General features: G+C 38.5%; 1 protein-coding gene across 1 annotated transcript in view; it reads right to left on the reverse strand.

The window, feature by feature from the left end:
- MYO3B (myosin IIIB) overlaps positions 1 to 18,233 on the reverse strand; it is a 184,536-nt gene that overhangs the window by 138,811 nt on the left and 27,492 nt on the right. The window contains exons 7-8 of the mRNA XM_054381223.1: positions 14,876 to 14,952; positions 3,645 to 3,790 (exon numbers count right to left, since the gene is read on the reverse strand). Coding sequence (XP_054237198.1) covers positions 3,645 to 3,790; positions 14,876 to 14,952 — 223 coding nt within the window. The remainder of the gene's footprint in view (positions 1 to 3,644; positions 3,791 to 14,875; positions 14,953 to 18,233) is intronic.

Raw genomic sequence — 18,233 nt, forward strand, 5'->3', positions numbered from 1 at the left:
GCCAAAGCCCTCTTGTAACTGAAACTGACAAAGGAAGTAAAAGAGAACAAGAAGGGCTTCTTCAAATATATCAGTAGGAAAAGGAAGAATAGGGAAGATGTGGGGCCACTGCTGAACGAGGAGGCAGCCCTGATAACTGAGGATGCAGAGAAGGCAGAGTTGCTGAATCCCTTCTTTGCTTCAATCTTTACACCTAAGACTGAACTCCCCTATGTACTCCAGGCCCTGGATGAAGGAGAGAAAGCCTGGAAGAGGGATCGCTCCCCACTGGTCAGTGAAGACTGGGTTAAGGATCAGTTACACAAATTGAATATTCACAAGTCCGTGGCCCGGATGAGATTCACCCACTGATGTTATTGCTCTGCCACTCTCCATCATGTTTGCCAAATCGTGGCAGACAGGAGAGGTGGCTGAGGACTGGAGGAGAGCCAATGTCACTCCAGTCTTCAAAAAAGGGCAAGAAAGAGATTCCAGGGAACTATCGACCAGTCAGCCTCACCTCCGTCCCTGGAAAAATGATGGAGCAGCTCATTCTGGAGGGCATCTCAAGGCACTTGGAAGAGAAGAAGATTATCAGGAGTAGTCAGCATGGATTTACCAAGGGGAACTCATGCTCAACTAATCTCATAGCATTCTATGATGCCATAACCGAATGGGTAGATTCAGGGAGACCAGTGGATGTAGTCTACCTCGACCTTAGCAAGGCTTTTCATACCATCTCCCATGACATTCTAGTGAGCAAGCTCAGGAAGTGTGAGATGGAAGAGCAGACAGTGAGGTGGATTAGGAACTGGTTACAAGATAGAGTTCAACGAGTGGTGATCAATGGTGCCAGGTCCAGCTGGAGAGCTGTAACTAGGGGAGTCCTCCAGGGATCAGTGCTGGGTCTGGTGCTGCTCAACATCTTCGTCAATGACATTGATGAGGGGACAGAGTGTCTGCTCAGCAAGTTTGCTGATGACACCAAACTGGAAGGCTTGGCTGACACAGTTGAAGGCTGTGCGGCCATCCAGTGAGACTTGGACAGACTGGAGAGCTGGGCACAGAGGAACCAAATGAGGTTCAACAAGGACAAGTGCAGAGTCCTGCATCTGGGGAGAAATAATAAACTGCACCAGTATAGGCTGGGAGGTGATCTGCTGGAGAGCAGCCCTGTGGAGAGGAACCTGGGAGTCCTGGTAGATAACAAGTTATCCACGGGACAGCAATGTGCCCCTGTGGCCACAGAGGCCAATGGGATCCTGGGGTGTATTAAGAAGAGTGTGTCCAGCAGATCGAGAGGGGTTCTCCTCCCCCCACTTTACTCTGCCCTGGTGAGACCTCATCTTGAGAACTGCATTCAGTTTTGGGCTCCCAGTTTAGGAGGGACAGGAATCCGCTGAAGAAGGTCTAGCAGAAGGCTACAAGGATGATTAGGGGACTGCAGCACGTGCCTTATGAGGAGAGGCTGAGGGACCTGGGGCTTCTTAGTCTGAAAAACAGAAGACTTAGAGAGGATTTAATAAATGTTTATAAATATTTGAGGGCTGGGTGTCAGGAAGGAGGGGACAGACTCTTCTCACTTGCCCTCTGTGACAGGACAAGGAGCAATCAATGTAGCAGAGGAGGTTCCACCTCAACACAAGGGGGACCTTCTTTACTGTAGGGGTCACAAACCACTGGAATGGGCTCCCCAGAGAGGTGGTGGAGTTTCCTTCTCTGGGGACTTTCAAGGCCCATCTGGATGCATTCCTCTGTGACCTGAGCTAGATTGTATGGTCCTGATCTGGCAGGGAGGTTGGACTCGATGATCTCTTTGGGTCCCTTCCAACCCCTGACATTCCTGTGATTCTGTGATCTATACCTTCAGACAGATATTACCAAGAAACCAAAAGGTGTAAAGATGCAAGATCCCTGAGCTTAGAGGATTTTGGTTTGAATAGTCTTAGAAGGTGACCAGCTATGCTTCCATACATCACTGCTTGAGCAATCAACAGCCAGTGTTTGGAAGAACCACTTTCAACCTGAGAAGAGCCCTCAGTGCTCATGTTGAAAATAAAATCACACATAAAAAATGTGTGAATTTCAACACAGATATCAGGAACTTTACTAACATTACTTCTAAACTGCCAAACTACTGTAAGAGGGAAATTCATCTTTTGGTCATATTTACTACCCTTCTAAAGTGACCTCAAACAAGTATCAGGAGAGAAGTTGTTACCTCCTATACCCCAGCCCCTTATGCCACTCAGCACGTACTATAGTCCACTTTATCTAATATGAATGCTTAGCCACTATCAGCAGCATTATACCTCATTAAATGCAAAGCACAGGGAAATCTTTCAACTTAAAATTGCTACCATTCAGTTTAGTAACTGTACTCATTATTTAATTCATCAGACAGATACTTCTTCACCTGTGTTTTGTTAAGTAATGCAGAGAGGCAATAGCATAGATGGAAAGATGTAAACTACAGATAAAAATCAAGGCCTCTGCATGCCTTATTCTATATATCTTTCTATTGCTTGCGGCTATTTTTGGTATGATTTCTGCCCTTTTAAACTGTTTTAAGCATTAATAAAATTTATAGGTATTGCTTTAGTAATCTGAAACCTCCTTTGCTGCCTTAATTGCTAGGACCTGTTTTACACTTGTGCAAAGGCAACATGGTGAACCACTGCACTGAATAATTTTGAAAGAGTGGTGGCAGTTCGTGTCTATGCTGGGTAGAAGGAGATAACTATATGACGCAGAACCCAGCACAACTGCATCTGCATATAAATAGACTTAATCAGAATTGCAAATTGCAATCAGAAGAAATTTTAAAAGCCTATGATAAATGTGCAGATAACAAAAGGTCAAACGCTTGTAATGCTGAAGGTTTAAAACTGTTATCAGTCAGTGACAATTCTTTCTTTATGAGTAAAATGTGGAAAAGACAAGTATATGACAGCCTAATCAATGATGAACAAATTATTTCTGTATTTCTTCTATTATTACAACTGTTTTGTTGCTAAACTCTATTTCACACTGTCAATCTCCCTTAACTTATTCAGGGAGACTCAATGAAATGAAAACAAAATGAAACTAAAAACAGACAGCATGAAATAATACAGCTAATTTACATCACTATACACAGAGGGGATTTCTATCCCTTTTTTATATCCATGTGTGACAATCTAAATCTTCACATTCTAACCATGGTTTGCTGAAACTGTCTGACTGCTTCATAGCATTGTCAAAATGGTATGGTTTTCTTCCATAGTAAAACAAGCCAAAAGCTCTAGGGGAACAACATTTAAAAATTTAAAAATATTATTCAAGAGTTACAAATGATGGCTTCTTCCTCTTTTGAAACAAACATTTTCATCAACAGCAGCTAAGAAAAGTACTTTTGAAGGGAGGTTACCTGATACTATATGATTTTATGTTCTAAGAATAAAATAAAAATGTAAGTATTTAACATTTCAAAGCATTCTAAATATAAATTAATGTATTAGTCAAGCAGGGAAAAAATAAAGTCTTTAATACAACAGCTTTTTAATGTCCTTTCCTCCAAGAGAGTCTCAGGATTTGCAACACAAACATTTAGCAAATATGTTTCTCCTTTGACTAGATCACCTGTGAACAAACCAGTGAGTAAAGAGAGCCATCTAGTGCCATACCTTGGAATTTTAAAAAGGGTTTTCACTGGATGCATGTCAAATAAAGGAGGGTCTCCATCCCCCAGTTCAATAGCTGTTATTCCCAAGGACCATACGTCACATCGAGCATCATACGAGTAATCGTACTGTTGTTCACAAGCAATGACCTATCAGAAAAAAGCAGAGAAAACAGCGCTTCAACCTAATGAACAATCCATGCTATCCGAGCGTGGCATGAAAGTACTTTTTTGAATCGTGTCTAAAATCCTACATAGCTTTCAAATCAGTATCTTTGCCTGTAGATTCCAGATTTGAGAAAAACGAAATGAAACAAAACACACCCAAATCCCACCCCCCGTCAATTAGAACTTCTCTTAGCTTTGTTTTCTATACATTTAACTTCACAGGTGCTTCAAGTATCTATACAAAGGACATCAGCACTAAATTCTGTTTCTTACAGAAACCTCTTACAACAGGAGAGAAGAGAACCCCATTGATGTTATTCTTACTAACTTCTATGACTATTCATGAGGATACACTGATTTGCACAGCTGTTTTTTAGATAAGAATATTCCATCAGTCTTTTCTGCCATTTTTTTCCTTGTTTGTTTAGTTTGTCTCTAACATACTTGTTTTAAAAAAAATCTTCATTAACATACCATGTACTTTGTCTAAGAAAAACTGAAGTTAACATAAGCTGGAAACAATTCTACATCTGTAAATGTGAGATTCAAACTAAAGATTATATTTACCCATCATCTTTGCAAAGAGATAAGACAAAAATCACAGTTTCTCTGCCTTTTATTCTATCAGGATTCCTTTAGGAATCCTGTCTCTCGTTTATCTTCCAAAACCTCACCAATTAGACCAATTCCTTTGAAAATGTCAGCTCCCCCCATACTGGTAACATCAGCTTCCAATACAATATTGTTACTAATTTGTACTTAAGATAAACAGGACTTCCAACAGCATGTCTTGAGGGTGGGTATACCTATGATCTAGATGAGGTGTTTGGGTTTTTTTACTTCTATATTATGTTCAATTTCTTGTGCTAGGGCTTCAAATTGGGACAATGCTTTGCAGAGATGTCAGTGTGCAAGTCAGCAGCACAGGTAGCTGCTGGCAGAAAGCCACTCACAGCTTGCTGTAAGGAAACCCTTCCTGGAGAAGCTGCTGATGCCATCTTAGCATCTTGATTACTTTCCTCCACAAGCTGCACTTAAGAGAGGCATTCTGGCCTCTCAGGTTCCATCCAACAGGCCCATAGGGCCTGTCTATCTCAGACTCATGACACCATCATACAGCACTCAACATTCATTTTACCAAAAATCAGGTGCTGAACATACTAACTAAAATAATACCAAAAGGGTCATTTATTTATTGGCAGTAAAGTTGACATTAGTTAATTTCTTTACTATGTACTAATAGTTCAGTTCTTTTCTTAGAGTGAATCTGTCCAAAAATTTAAGATCTATCCTGAGTTTTCTACCAATGTTTTGACAAGATGATATCTCTCCCTTCCTCCTCAGTTCTTCAAGGTTAGTATTTCCTTTCACACCCTACTGACTGTGGTACTTCCCCTTTATTGCTGTAATGTCAAAGAATCTTCTGACAGAGTATTAGACCAGTGTTTCTCAGGTACTGTCTGAAGAACACCAGTGATCTATGAGACACAATAAAGCAGTCAGCAAAATGTCTGCAAACCATCTGAGAAAAACATACATACTTATTCCCCTATGTATCAACTATCAAATAATCAGAATAGGGAAAAAAAATGAAAGGAAGTGCGGCAAAGAACGTTCAGCGATTTTTTTCCTTCAACTTGAAGAGGCAGTTCTGTAAGCTAATGTGGGGGGTTTCAAAGTTGCCTCACAAAGATTGTTTTTCTGTCTCCCTTTCTCTTTGACAGAATGTCTTAAGTGAAAGCTATGAAATATTTCTCAGCTCTTCAAAGCATTTGTTGGTCACATCCCAGAGATCCCTCTATCTCTTCAAAAAGATGCTTTTTACTGTGCAGTAGATAACAATGCAACTCAAGCAGACAGATTTGAACCACCACCCTTATTTCAGAGGCCTATGTGATAAACGCATTTCCTTATACCACGCCTTAGAGAGAGGAAAGAAATCAAATTTGATGTAAAAACTTAAGAATATCAATGTGGAAATCCATCACAGATACTTCAATAATATAGGTTAAAGAGGCCATATTTGATATTGGCTAGAGTTTTCTTCATTGCAGTTTTGCTCAGAAATTGAAAGGGAAGCTTTTATTTCTTGATTATTTTTGCTTCTTGATGCAGTTCCCCCAATCATCTGTATACTCGAGGACACTTCCTCCAAAAGACAAAAACCAAACAAACAAAACCCCTCAAACAACACCCAAAACCCCCAGCTCTCCAAAACCCCCCAAACAAAACAAAATAATGTAAGTAAACTTTCAAAGCTATGATTTGGAGATTGTGAATAGCTTATTCATATGTGCCTAACTAAGCACATTGTGGTCTCCTTCCTCTTTAAACACATAAAAAATATTTCTCTGCTCATTTAAAATTCTGCTAGAGCCCATGTCCTGGAGGTGACTACCTCAGAAGTTGCCTTGTTCTCATCAGCGTGCTTGCTCTTTTGAAGTACTTTTCTATTTTTCTCAAACGTTATGGTGCAGAGGAATATATTATCATTTTCAAGGGAAGGAAAAGAAGGACCTGCTCAAGGTCACAGTGGACTTCATCAGCAATGCCACAAACATAGCTGGTCTCCCACATTCAAACACACCACACCACAATATAAGCACCACAATTGCTTCTAACCGCAGGCCAATGGCAAAACTTGCTATATACCACACTTTAAGAAAGTTTAAAAAGCAACACTAAAACTATATGAAAATCAGAGGGCTTTGAACTCATAATTGTAACAGTGTGAGAGTTTTAAACCATCACAATAATGACTGAGGTAAAGAAGGTATACTGCAACTGGTATTTTAAAAAAAGAAAAAAACCCTCTTGGAGTTTTTCTCAGCTTCACAATGTATTGCCTACCAAAGAAAAAGGCATACATAATGCCTCTTTGTTTACTACTCCACAGCTCCAGTAAATATGGTACATGGCAGTAAAATGACACAATTGGAAAATACTGACATTCTAACTAAGGAAAATTAAACGCTACCAGATTCTCCTCTTAGCTCTGGAGCTAAGAGTGCTTATCAGCACTGCTGATGCCTACCTGCCTAGAGAGGCATGAAGACAGAGCCCAGAAGAAAATGAAGAAAACGCTACTTGTTTCTGTACCTGTACCTACCTGCACCAATTTTATATCAAGCAAAATCCTTCCCTGCTTGTACAAGCAAATAAAAAAAGGTAGTTTCCTTTACTGCAAACACCATGTTGTTCATGCCCAGTCTTCAGGAGGTGATGCAGCTAATCTTGAGATTTGCCACTAAACACCATGGGAATAAGCACCAAGTCATTTCAGCACGGGCTGGTTACCTGAACACTGTGGCCCAGGTTGCTAAGGAGACAGGCTACCACCTTCTACATTGGTTGTAATTTCGTGATGATTTCATGCCCAGCCATACTTCTGCAGGATGAAAAACACCTAAACATCACACAGAGAAACTGACAACATGAAGGCAGTTGTCAACACTAATTGTGCTGAGGGTCACACCGGGACAGAGTGAGGTGGGAGGGAATTCACTGGTGTAACAAAGCACATAAACAAACCAGGGACACCAACTAGAGGGAATTTAGAGTAGCCAGTGATTAGGCATTCTTTGTGATTCATCGCTCCTACAGAAACCCAAAACTTCACAGAGATACACAAGTTGATTCACACCCTGACAATAAGGATTCATATTCAAGGATGTAACTCCACTTGTTCTGTAATCAATGCAAAGATTTCTTTGAACTTCAGCAAGCCCTTTGGAGATCACAGAGGGATTTAAAAGAAGGAAAATGGGTAATACAAAGAACTAGCTGTTACTCTACAGTGGTCACACTGATTTGTGGGCAGAGAAGAAGCTGTATGCATGTTTAGGTGAAGCAAAATATATCAAATCCTTGTAAGTTCATCACGAATTATTAGATGTGAACGTACTTTCCTTTCTCCTCAGTACACACCGTGCACGTACAAAGTATAGCTGCAAGCACACACAAATACCAAAAATAGCAGTGCAGATCTGCTACCTGGAGATGACTGCTACCCAATTAGTGCTGGTGACCTGCCTGCAGAAAGGAGTCTGGAGTTAAAAAGGTTGATGCCCCTGAAGAAAGGCAGTGCTGTACTCAGCTGACGTAGCTAACTAAGCAGCTTATGAGGTGTGTGAGCATAATGCTGAAAAGCACTGTGTATGTAAAATGAATGTGGCACAAAACTGTTACCCTTGCTGCAAGGAGAACAGAATAGGTAGCTATGTAAATCAAATGAAATTAGCCAACCGGACTTCTATGCTCCACCTGACACTATGTAACCTAACAATTTATCTACATAGGAAATACAATTAAGTATACTTTCTACACACTGGGAAAAAAAAAAGGTCTTTCATGACAGCACGTAGCAGTACTGAGGATACTGAATAATCCAGACCAATGTGATCCCTGTCTACCTCTATCCCTCCCTTGCTTCCTTCCCTCAGGCACATTCATACAATTTAAAAATGAGAAATTTGTAATGGAAACTGATTCCATATTCCCTCATTTTCTTCTTTAGATTTCAGTTCCTTATTTATCATCATGATAGCAATTGTTTCATCATATACCGAAAAATTATTATGTTGTTAGAAATGTTACCAAAACAAACTAGTAATTCAAATAATTACTATGAGTAATTCTAACAATTCAAGTTGATTCATTGAAAATAAATTATATGTCAAGTAATCAATTTTTATTTTTAATTCACTCAGGTGAAATATTCCTGAGACCATTACATTGCACTTGGCAGTAGGCTACACTTGCAAGGAAACATAATACTTACTAGATCAAATGACAGTGTGAGGAAAACCAGATAAGCTCTTGAGCAAACAAATCTATTTTGCTTGTTACCACAAGACCATCACAACTTCAACACTACTAATAACAGTGTAATTGACATTTTGTTACTGACCCACAGATCCACACAGATCTAGCAGTAAGGATATACACTACACACCTCAGATTTGTAAATGGCATTTTACAAAGAAATGTAGAACTCAGGCAGTTCCAGCTCCATAAGTAAACACATTTCATGTAGGAAAATGTGCAGGGCAGTGTGGTACTGGATTTTCTCTACTGTTTTGGGTTTGGTTTTGTTTTTAAACATCTTTAAACACTCTACATGAAACTTTTATAAACACCACACCCCTACCCCCACCCCAGGTGCCATTTAGAACAAAAAAAGCACCTGCACCCCTCTACATCTCTTCACAAGATTATGGCCACGTTATCAAGGTTATTGGCAAAGGTTCCCTGAGGTTCCCCTCCACCTGCTACATCCTTTTCAACCCACTCTTACCAGGCAGCCTGTGAGGAGGGTCAGCTCTCCTAAAGGCAAAGGAGAAGGTGATTCTGTCAGGCTCTGCTTTGCAGAGAGGGCTCACTGGTGCGGTCTTGTTGTGCTCTCTGCCTCTCTTCTGGGTCACCTCCTTTAAAGGCACCTCTATTCCAATTCATCTTTTTGAACTCCACTGCTTTCCTTCTGGACCTTAAGCAACTTGAATGTAACTCCCTACTACTGCTGCTTGCTAAAGCTTGGGTTTGAGAACCACAGAAAATTAAGAAAGTGGGGAGAAAAAACAACAGGGCAGAAACTGCTGTTTCTTTTGGTCATTTATTATATTCCTAAAGATCTGTGTTCCCAAAAGAATAATTTTGTTTAAATCAGGCCAGCCAGCTCTCAGAAGGTGACATCTCAGAGTCACAGGCATTTTAGTCTTATGTGGCCATTTCAAGATCTGATTCTATCCCTCATTCTGCCAGCAACCTGCTCCAAGTCCTTAAGCAAGTCATTCCACTTCTATGTCCCTCAGTTCTTCCACACAAGTCTTTCCCTATTTATTTAGAGCAACAGCTCCTACTCTTCCCTGCCGTTGCCTCACCATACTTACACTGGGGTAGCTCCCTCCTGGCCTGCCCATTTCTATTTTCTGCATACACCACAGAAACAAATTCAACCCCAGCACTGCATTTCAAGAAGACAGCTAATATTACCTGAAAATAATGTCTACCACACTGCAGTGTCCCACTACTTTAACCTCCTGAAAGCAGGGATGCAATTTCAAAACATATGTCAACTAGCCAATTCTTTTACAGCCTAGACTTAATGTACCATCACAGATATAGTAAAGTTAAACAACAAGTAATTGTTCAAATGACGGTGTAACAAAACCCTGTGTTATGAATGAGTCAATGCTATCATTCTTTATCTTTACATTTATTATTTTTACCTACTAAATGTGGGATTTTCAAGTGTTTCACCAGTAATTAATCACGATGCCAGATAAATACAAGTTCTGTAAAAGTAGAAACAGCATCACTTTTCCCTATTCTCATCTCTGAAGTTTCTTCCCAAGACCAATCAGTAATTTTTTGTAAAGTATGTTCTCAATCTTATTTACTGTAAATCATTAGGAAACAAACAAACAAACAAATCCCCAACAAAAGCAAACACCACAATAAGAGCTAATTCAATAATCTATCTTATCATTCAGCTGCAAGAATAGTTATTACACCTTCATGGAAGATGTTATGAAGAAATAGTTTCAAAATTTTCCTTTTTAGAGAAGGTAGTAGTTCCCTATGCTTCTTTATCATAAAGTATGCATACCATTTCACTGGAAAACTGTTTTCAAATGGTGTGGAGGCAGAAAGAGAAGGGTATATACATTCTTGAAATCTGTATCTTATTATAAATCATATTTACAAGATCCCATGCTGGAATTCAAAAGTGTAGGGAATATGTGCATATCAAAGAGCTAATTTTAGCTAACAAGGAATTAAAGTGAAGAGACCTAGAGCTGTTAACAGGATGCTGACCTTGAGTCCTGTGATGCTAGCAAATAAGGTCAGTTGAAGTGTGACAAAATGACAATACATTCAACAGTTTCAGGGAAATGCACCACTGTACTAGTTTAGAAATAATTAAAAACATAAGCCCACGTTAATGATGGAGTTACCTTTTCTGGTATCTTTTGTGCTGTTCTTCCAATGCAGTATTTAACTATATGCAAAATGTATTTACTATTAAATGGACTTTTGAGTAAATTTTTAATTTCTCCTACAATAGGTAAATAAGAGAAATCAGACCTAATCTACCAAAGGGAAGATATTTTTTGGGCCAAATTCAAAAGCTGAATACAGCTTTTATGAATACTGACTTCAGCGGAATAGCTGCTGTGAGTCTTTGCAAAATTATATTTTCCCTTTATATATTTTTCAAATAGATTAATGCAAATTACTTTTTGAATTTTTTTTTTTTACCAGTTTGGTTGATTTTTCCTCAGATTAATCAGCAACACATCTTTGTATCAAAACAATGTAAATATTATTGTTTCAAGGTTAGATTTATTGCATAAACATATGAGTAGATTTAAAGTTTAAAAAATAGTAATGAACACTGGAAAAAGAGAATTTAAACTAGGCACCGATTGTTCTAACACTTCTGAAATTTATTCTGATGGAAGGAAGGAAGGCAATCTGCTGTCACTGAGGCAGTCTTACTAATAATTACCTTATGTTGGCAAAATGTTAACAAATATCCAAAATACAGAATTGACACAGCTTTAAATAATACTGGGACATCTGAAATCCTTCTGAAATCAACAGGAAAACAGAACCAAGATTTTACCTCTTTAATTTACTGGTTAACTTACTGTTACAGAATTCGTATACCTTTACTAATGTTTCAGCCTTTCCAACTATCATGTACCACATCTCAAAACATAATTCTTCAAAGGATCAACTATGTTTTAATTATGTTCCTTTTAAAATATAGATACGAATGCTTCATCGTTATTTTTCAGTAGTTACCAGTAAAATACAAGGGTATACTCCTTGTGGTTTTAAATGACATTCAGCACCTCTCCAGTTCTTCCTGGCTTCAGATATCTTTTTCTATTTCTGTTCTTAAAATTAGAGTTTGTGAAAAGGGAAAACTGCAATTTTGTTTGATCTAGATTTTGCTCAGTTCTGCACTGGAGGTTGAAAACAAGACATGCTAAGTTGTATGTTAAGAGACAAAAAAGACACCTCAGTTGAAACTTTCAAATCTGATTTTTTCCTGCTAGTATTCAACACAATTTAAGTGTAATAAGTGTTTTCCTGTGATTTAAGTGTTTGGCAATAAGTGGCTTTAAAAATCTGCCATACTTAAACTATCCTGCCTTGTTTTCTTGGCTTGCCTGTATTTAGTGTTCCAGTTTGTGCATGTCTATGTAAGTGTGAAAAAATACTAATTAGATTAAACAGCAATGACTGATTTTCAGTGAGTCTCCTTTAAAGCTGCTCCCAAACTGGCTTATCCTTGCAAAGTTCCTCTGTTGCTTCCACAGTATTTCCCCTGTATATTCCTTTTTCAGCAAAATTTTTGTTCATCAAATGCTCTGCTCTAAACAAATGCTCAAGGACAAATCTTTTTGATTTGTCCTGCTGGTGCTAAACAAGTCTCTCAGTCATCAGAAAAAAAGAGCCCTCTAAGATGTCTGAGTCACTCAAAAATTGTTAAGCAGCTGCTTTTCATGTTGCCAGCAAGAATACTGAACAGAACACCTTACAATGCTCTCAGTTACTGTTATTTTCCTATGACCTTTTACTGTTGCAAATACCATGCCCTTTGATACATTTTGCAAGCTTCCTCTCAAAATAAGACGGTTTTCCTCATTATACAGACTGCTCCTGATTCAGGCTGATCTGGTGATTCTCATTACCAGCCTGGATGAGTTCCTGTGTGACCTGGTATAGGTGATCCTGCTTTGGCAGGAGGGCTGGACTAGATGATCTCTTGTGGTCCCTTCCAGACCCTAACATTCTGTGATTTCCAGCACATTGGTCTCCTCCCTATATCCACAGTTATTCCTATCTGCCATCTTGACTAATCTTGCATCATTCTTCTCTGGGTTTTATTTTCCTGGGATTTACCCTGGAAAACGTTCCCTGTCAGCTTCATTGCACATTTCTGAAACACTCCAAGGAAAACTTTTTCACCCCTTCTCCCACTTCAGACTAAATCCATCTTTCTCACAGTTGAGATCCTGTGCCTGCCTTATACATTGACTAAGGCTTATATGTTTCACAGACCGTTAAAGTCCCATTAAAAAAAATTAATTCTGTCTTCATGCTTTCTATTTCACTGATTATTAACACTTCCTTCCTGTCCAATTACTTTAATAGTACTTTGGGGACTGATATATATTGTGTACTATGTCAAAACTTCTAGGCAGCAAATTTTTGCAACTCTTAAGTGCTTTTCTAGCTTTAACTTATCTCACCACAGTCTCTAGAAAATACTGTTTCTAAGAAGCTGCTATACAAGAAGAGTTTTCAGCTCATTGCAGTCCTAATATTTCATATTTGGCTGCACATTTTAAAAATACCAAAGACCTCCCCAGAAGTAAGGTAAACTGCATCTTGCACATTGTTCACGTGAACACAAAGAAAGCAACCATAGTGACCTGAGCACAAGTGTTAATGCAACTGGCCATTTAAAAGCCATTTCAACAAGAGCATAACTGATATCTGAGCATCTTATAGCTGTTTTGCAGGCTGCTACATCTATGAATCCAATCAGCCCGGTTTGCACAGGCATGCAAATGTGAATCAAGTTAACTCTGTGTATGGCACTGGATTGGTTCTTACAAGAAATCTTTTCAAAATAGGAGGTATTCAAAGCTACTTCTGGGTTCTGGTTTGATGTGCTATGCACATAACATACCTTGGTTACACACATTTTCAGATCAAAATTTAGGTTTACTTCTTTGACTTTTTACCTCAATAATTATTATTTTCAAGCAGGATGGGAAAATATATTTGGTATGATTACTGCCTTTGATGGTCATTATTCAAGCAAAACAGTACTGTAAAAATAACTTCTAATAATCTGGGATCAATAAAATATTTCAGAATATGGCCAGTATTGAATGGAAGATTATTTTATAAAGGTTTCAGAATGTCTCCAAGAAAGGTGATTCCATAAATAATGCTTGCACAGTGGTTTCTAAGGTATCTTGTGTCTCTTTTGTGACGTAAGCTGGTTGTTATGGAGATGGTACAATATCAACCATTCTTTGTGAGACTGTACAAGATCAATTTTGGATCTGTTACAACAGCTTCTTTTCTCTGCTCAGCTATAATCAGTCTTCCTTAGAAACAGAAACAGATGTATAAAAAGTATATAATGTTTTAAAACAAACGTTTGCATAATGCTTACACTGTTTGACATACAGAAATAGATCTGTGCTCATTTATAGCAGATGCAAATTCCAACCAAAATTCGAATAAGTCTAGTAGCCTTTAAGAGAAATGAGGCTACTACTGTTACTAAGGTTTAACTTAAAAATTAATAGTTCACTCTTTTTCATTCCCTATTTTTCAATTTGATATCCTATACCTTGCAAAAGTCTTTTTTGTTTCTTCAAGTGGGGAGGGCAAAGGATAACATCTTTCATAAATTTAGGGAAAGTACGTAGGGTACTTCCGTTCAACTATGTGTCAAAGCTTTCTAGAGCTTCGTGAAGCAGGAAGAAAAGAGTTATGTCTAGGCAGTGTTATGTAAAAATATGGTCTATGATATTTGGCTAGGCTGCCTATAGATTATTTTTCTCCATTTTTAGTCTATGCTAGTCCCTGTGTCTAAGTGTATAGGTCCTCAGTCAATGATTAAGGCTAAAGAACATATAAATGAGTCTGGGTTTTGTAGAGTTTTATAGCAAGACAGGAAGACCAGAATTCCTCCTTCTCCCAGTCTGTATTTAGAGGCACAGTCAAGTACACTGAAACATAGATTGTTGGCTGGAAAGTAAAAAAATCTCAAGGAGACCCTCAGTTATTTGCAGGGTATCTGTATTTTTTCGGAAACATTACAGAGAAGAAAACAACAAAGATTATTAGAAATCCATTTTGTATATTCTAATAGTACAGTCATGGTACTGAACAGAGGGCTAGATGTAAAGTAGAAACACAGCCATGGGGGAGGGAAAGAAAAGATAACCTTTTCTCATGCTATGTGGTACTTACACGAAAGGGTGCATTGCAATGAATGGAGACACTTCGCCAATAGGAATGTTTGCCTACCTCAGGTGCCATCCAAAAGGGGGTTCCCACAGAAGTGTTTCTGCGCAGCCGTGTGCTTGTGAGCTGGGCTGAAACACCTGCAAGAAAACAGATCAAAAAACTTTGCTTCAAGTTTCTGTCATTTCAGTCAATTTATTTCAAGTATCTGGAAAACAAGCCCCAAGCCTGGGAGTACAGCTGCAGAGTGCCTTGCCAAAGTAGGTGCGTCATTTGAACTGAATTCTTTGATTAATTTCAGCTTCGTTCTTTCTGGTTTCGTTCAGAATTGCTGAGAGATTTTTTTTCTGAATGACTCAGTCTGAAGCACTTTGATTCAAACTCAAAAATTTAATTGGCGCATAAATATCACAGACTTTTTTCTGCTGTTTCTACAAGTATAAACAGGAACAATTCAAATTACAACTTGACTTTAAAACTTCTGTTTCAGAAATTTGTTCCCTGAACAGTACTGGCAGGAAACTTGTTCACTAGAGTATCTGGAAAGGCTTCCGCACTTGCTTAAATCTTTTCCTATGGAGAAAAGTACAGAAGCCCAAGCTCCCACCAAAGCTTGTACTTAAGGAGTTAAGCACATGCTTAAAGCCTGTGCTTCAGTGCTTTGCTGACTGGAGCTGGACTGCAGAAACACAGCTGACAAAAAACCCCAAACCAGAGTGAAATCAAATAATATTTACAACTCAGAACAAACTTCAACAGCAAATCTTCCTCCGTGCCTTGGTCAGCATACAATTGAATTGTAGAGTTCAGAAGCATTCCAATAAATTGTCATAAACCCAGCATCAACTTAAAAACATATTTCACCTTAAGACTACTTAAAAACAGAAAACACAGCAGCCTGCTCCCATGACATTACCCAGAGACAAAACCAGACAAAAACACATACAGATTGCTTGATGCCAATAAGTAAGAAATTAAGACTCATCATTCATAAATTAAATAATTTGATTGCCAGCTCCACCACATAATTCTGTATTTCTTTTTCAGTGTTATTGCAAGTCTTTAGTTATTTCCTGAGTACTGCTGTGAAGCTAGGCTAGGACCTACGGCAAACCTCTGCACATTTAACTCTGCTCTCTTTTCAGCTAGGTTAATTTGTAGCTGGTGCCTAGGACACTTCAAAACAGTGCACAATACCAAATTGCTGAGAGATAGAGTGCAGGATAGTGAGTGAGCATGAGCATAAATGAATGATAAGATGCAGACATTTTGGGTTGACTTACACTGTGAGCAACATTATTTCAAATATATCATGCTGTGTAGAGCAGTAAAGGCAAGAAATGCGCAACACTGAAAGAGCAAGCTGCGAAGTCATGCAATGAACGAAAAAAAACTCAATTAAGGCTGTGTAATCCTCTCTGTGACCTAATACCCATATACACAGCCCTGAATATGAAGTAACTTTGCCCCCACCCCCCACCCCCCCCCCAAGATTCTGTCTCATTCTGTGGACAGAATGGATAGCATTCACTTATTAGGTAGTCATTAATTTCTTTTGTCCCTATCAATTTGAGTTTTAGTTACTTATTTTGTGTATCCAATCCTATACTAAATTTAAAATTCTTTTCCTTTTGACATGTTTTCTTCCCTCCTGGTCAAACAATAAATCTCCTTAACATTCCTGCAAAATGGAAGAGGATTATTAGTTCCAGGGATTAACCTAAAAGTATGCAAAGCATCCACTGGTTTTGGGTACTTAATCTGAGATCTCTCCATTTTCAGGCACTCCATATGCCTCAAAAAGACCTGCAATAGATTTCAGCTGCAGTTCAAGAACACTTAGCTCTTCTGCAAAGGACAAGATGTTTCAAACTGGCTACCAGGAAAATGAGGAACAAAACGTTCACTTCTAAAAAGTCTTATGCAAGTGACCTGCCAACATGATACAGAAACAATGTCAGAGGCAAGAATAGCCTCCAATTTTATGCCACTCAACTGTCTGAACTGCAAGTCCCTTCTCTTCCTGAACTATGTGCATTTTTCATTATATATTTTCCACTTTCCGTAACAAGTTAGGCATTTCTATAAACAGTATCACCTGTGAGTGAGTCCCAGCTTGTTCCCAGAGTCCCTTCTGTGACTATGGCAGTTGGCTAGATGTGAAAAAGAGCAACTTAATGAAAGCTTGGTGCTTGATGCTTCCCATCTGAAGCCCACGGATAGGTGGGTATTTCTTGCCATTCCCTTGCTAGTAAGTGTTAGAAAGACACAATATTTCAGTCATGTCTTTTCCTGAGGTAGTCATGTTTGTCATAATTTTCTACTTACTGTTACCGTTGTAACTTCAAAAGTAGGAAAATCAAAACAAAAAAAAATAAAACCAAACCATGAGATCAGAGACACCCATAGGACAACCGAAAGGGTGGGATTCTCAGTTTCCTTGAATGTGCCACTTGCAGTTGCAGCACATGCATCTGCCTTTGGAAGCCAAAGCTCCAAGCTGAGCTTCTGCTGCAGCTAAGGCCTTCGACAGACCTGATGAAAACTCTTTGCTCTAGGGAGAAAAGCCAACTCCTCCCAGATTGGAGTAGTTACGAGCAAAGATCATAGTGCCAAAATTCTCCCAAGAAGGAGTTATTCCCTTGCACTAGGTCAGAGACTTCAAGTTTTGCTTAAGGCCACGTTTCTCCCAGCACTATTTTAATTGTTGCCTTTACCATTCAACATAATGAATTTCCGTCCCTAGAAGACACTAAAGAGTCTCCCGTTTCCCAACTCACTTCAGCATCGTCAATAGATAATAGATTTTTATGTTAACTTTGTAACACTGTGACAATACCAATAGTAAATTTTATTTCCACTGCATACAATTAAATATGACTATTCACAGAATTTTTAGCATGCCATTTTACACTAATCTCATTTTATTTTTTCTTTACCTTCATGCACTGCTAAACAAACATGTTATTCACACAACAGCATTCTCAATGATGATTACCTTATGAATTATATGGTTTTATTAATAAATTCTATAATAATCTGTTTCTGTTACCTTTAATAAAATTTTCCATACTACTGCATACATATCTGAGGGACTAAAGCATTTCCTTATTTTTCTAAGTTCATGTTTAAAGAAAAAAAGGAGGGGGGATCTAATAAAAATTGCTGAACTGAGTCAAATTCTATTGCCAAGTGCCTTTCTAGCTATCTATCTTTCTCTACCACACATTTCTTAAGATATTTGTGGACTGACAATGCACAAACCTAATAGCAATAATCACAAATTAAATGGATATTAGGTTCTGGACCCAAGGGACCGTTTTACCTTCTGCTCAGAGGCAAAAAGTATGCTTAAGGCTAACAAAACCATTTCAGAGAAGAGAATGTTTCCTTTTCATATGCAAAAGAGAGGGTATCTAAA

The sequence above is a fragment of the Indicator indicator genome, chromosome 5 (assembly GCF_027791375.1).
Source record: "Indicator indicator isolate 239-I01 chromosome 5, UM_Iind_1.1, whole genome shotgun sequence".
Lineage (NCBI taxonomy): Eukaryota > Metazoa > Chordata > Aves > Piciformes > Indicatoridae > Indicator > Indicator indicator.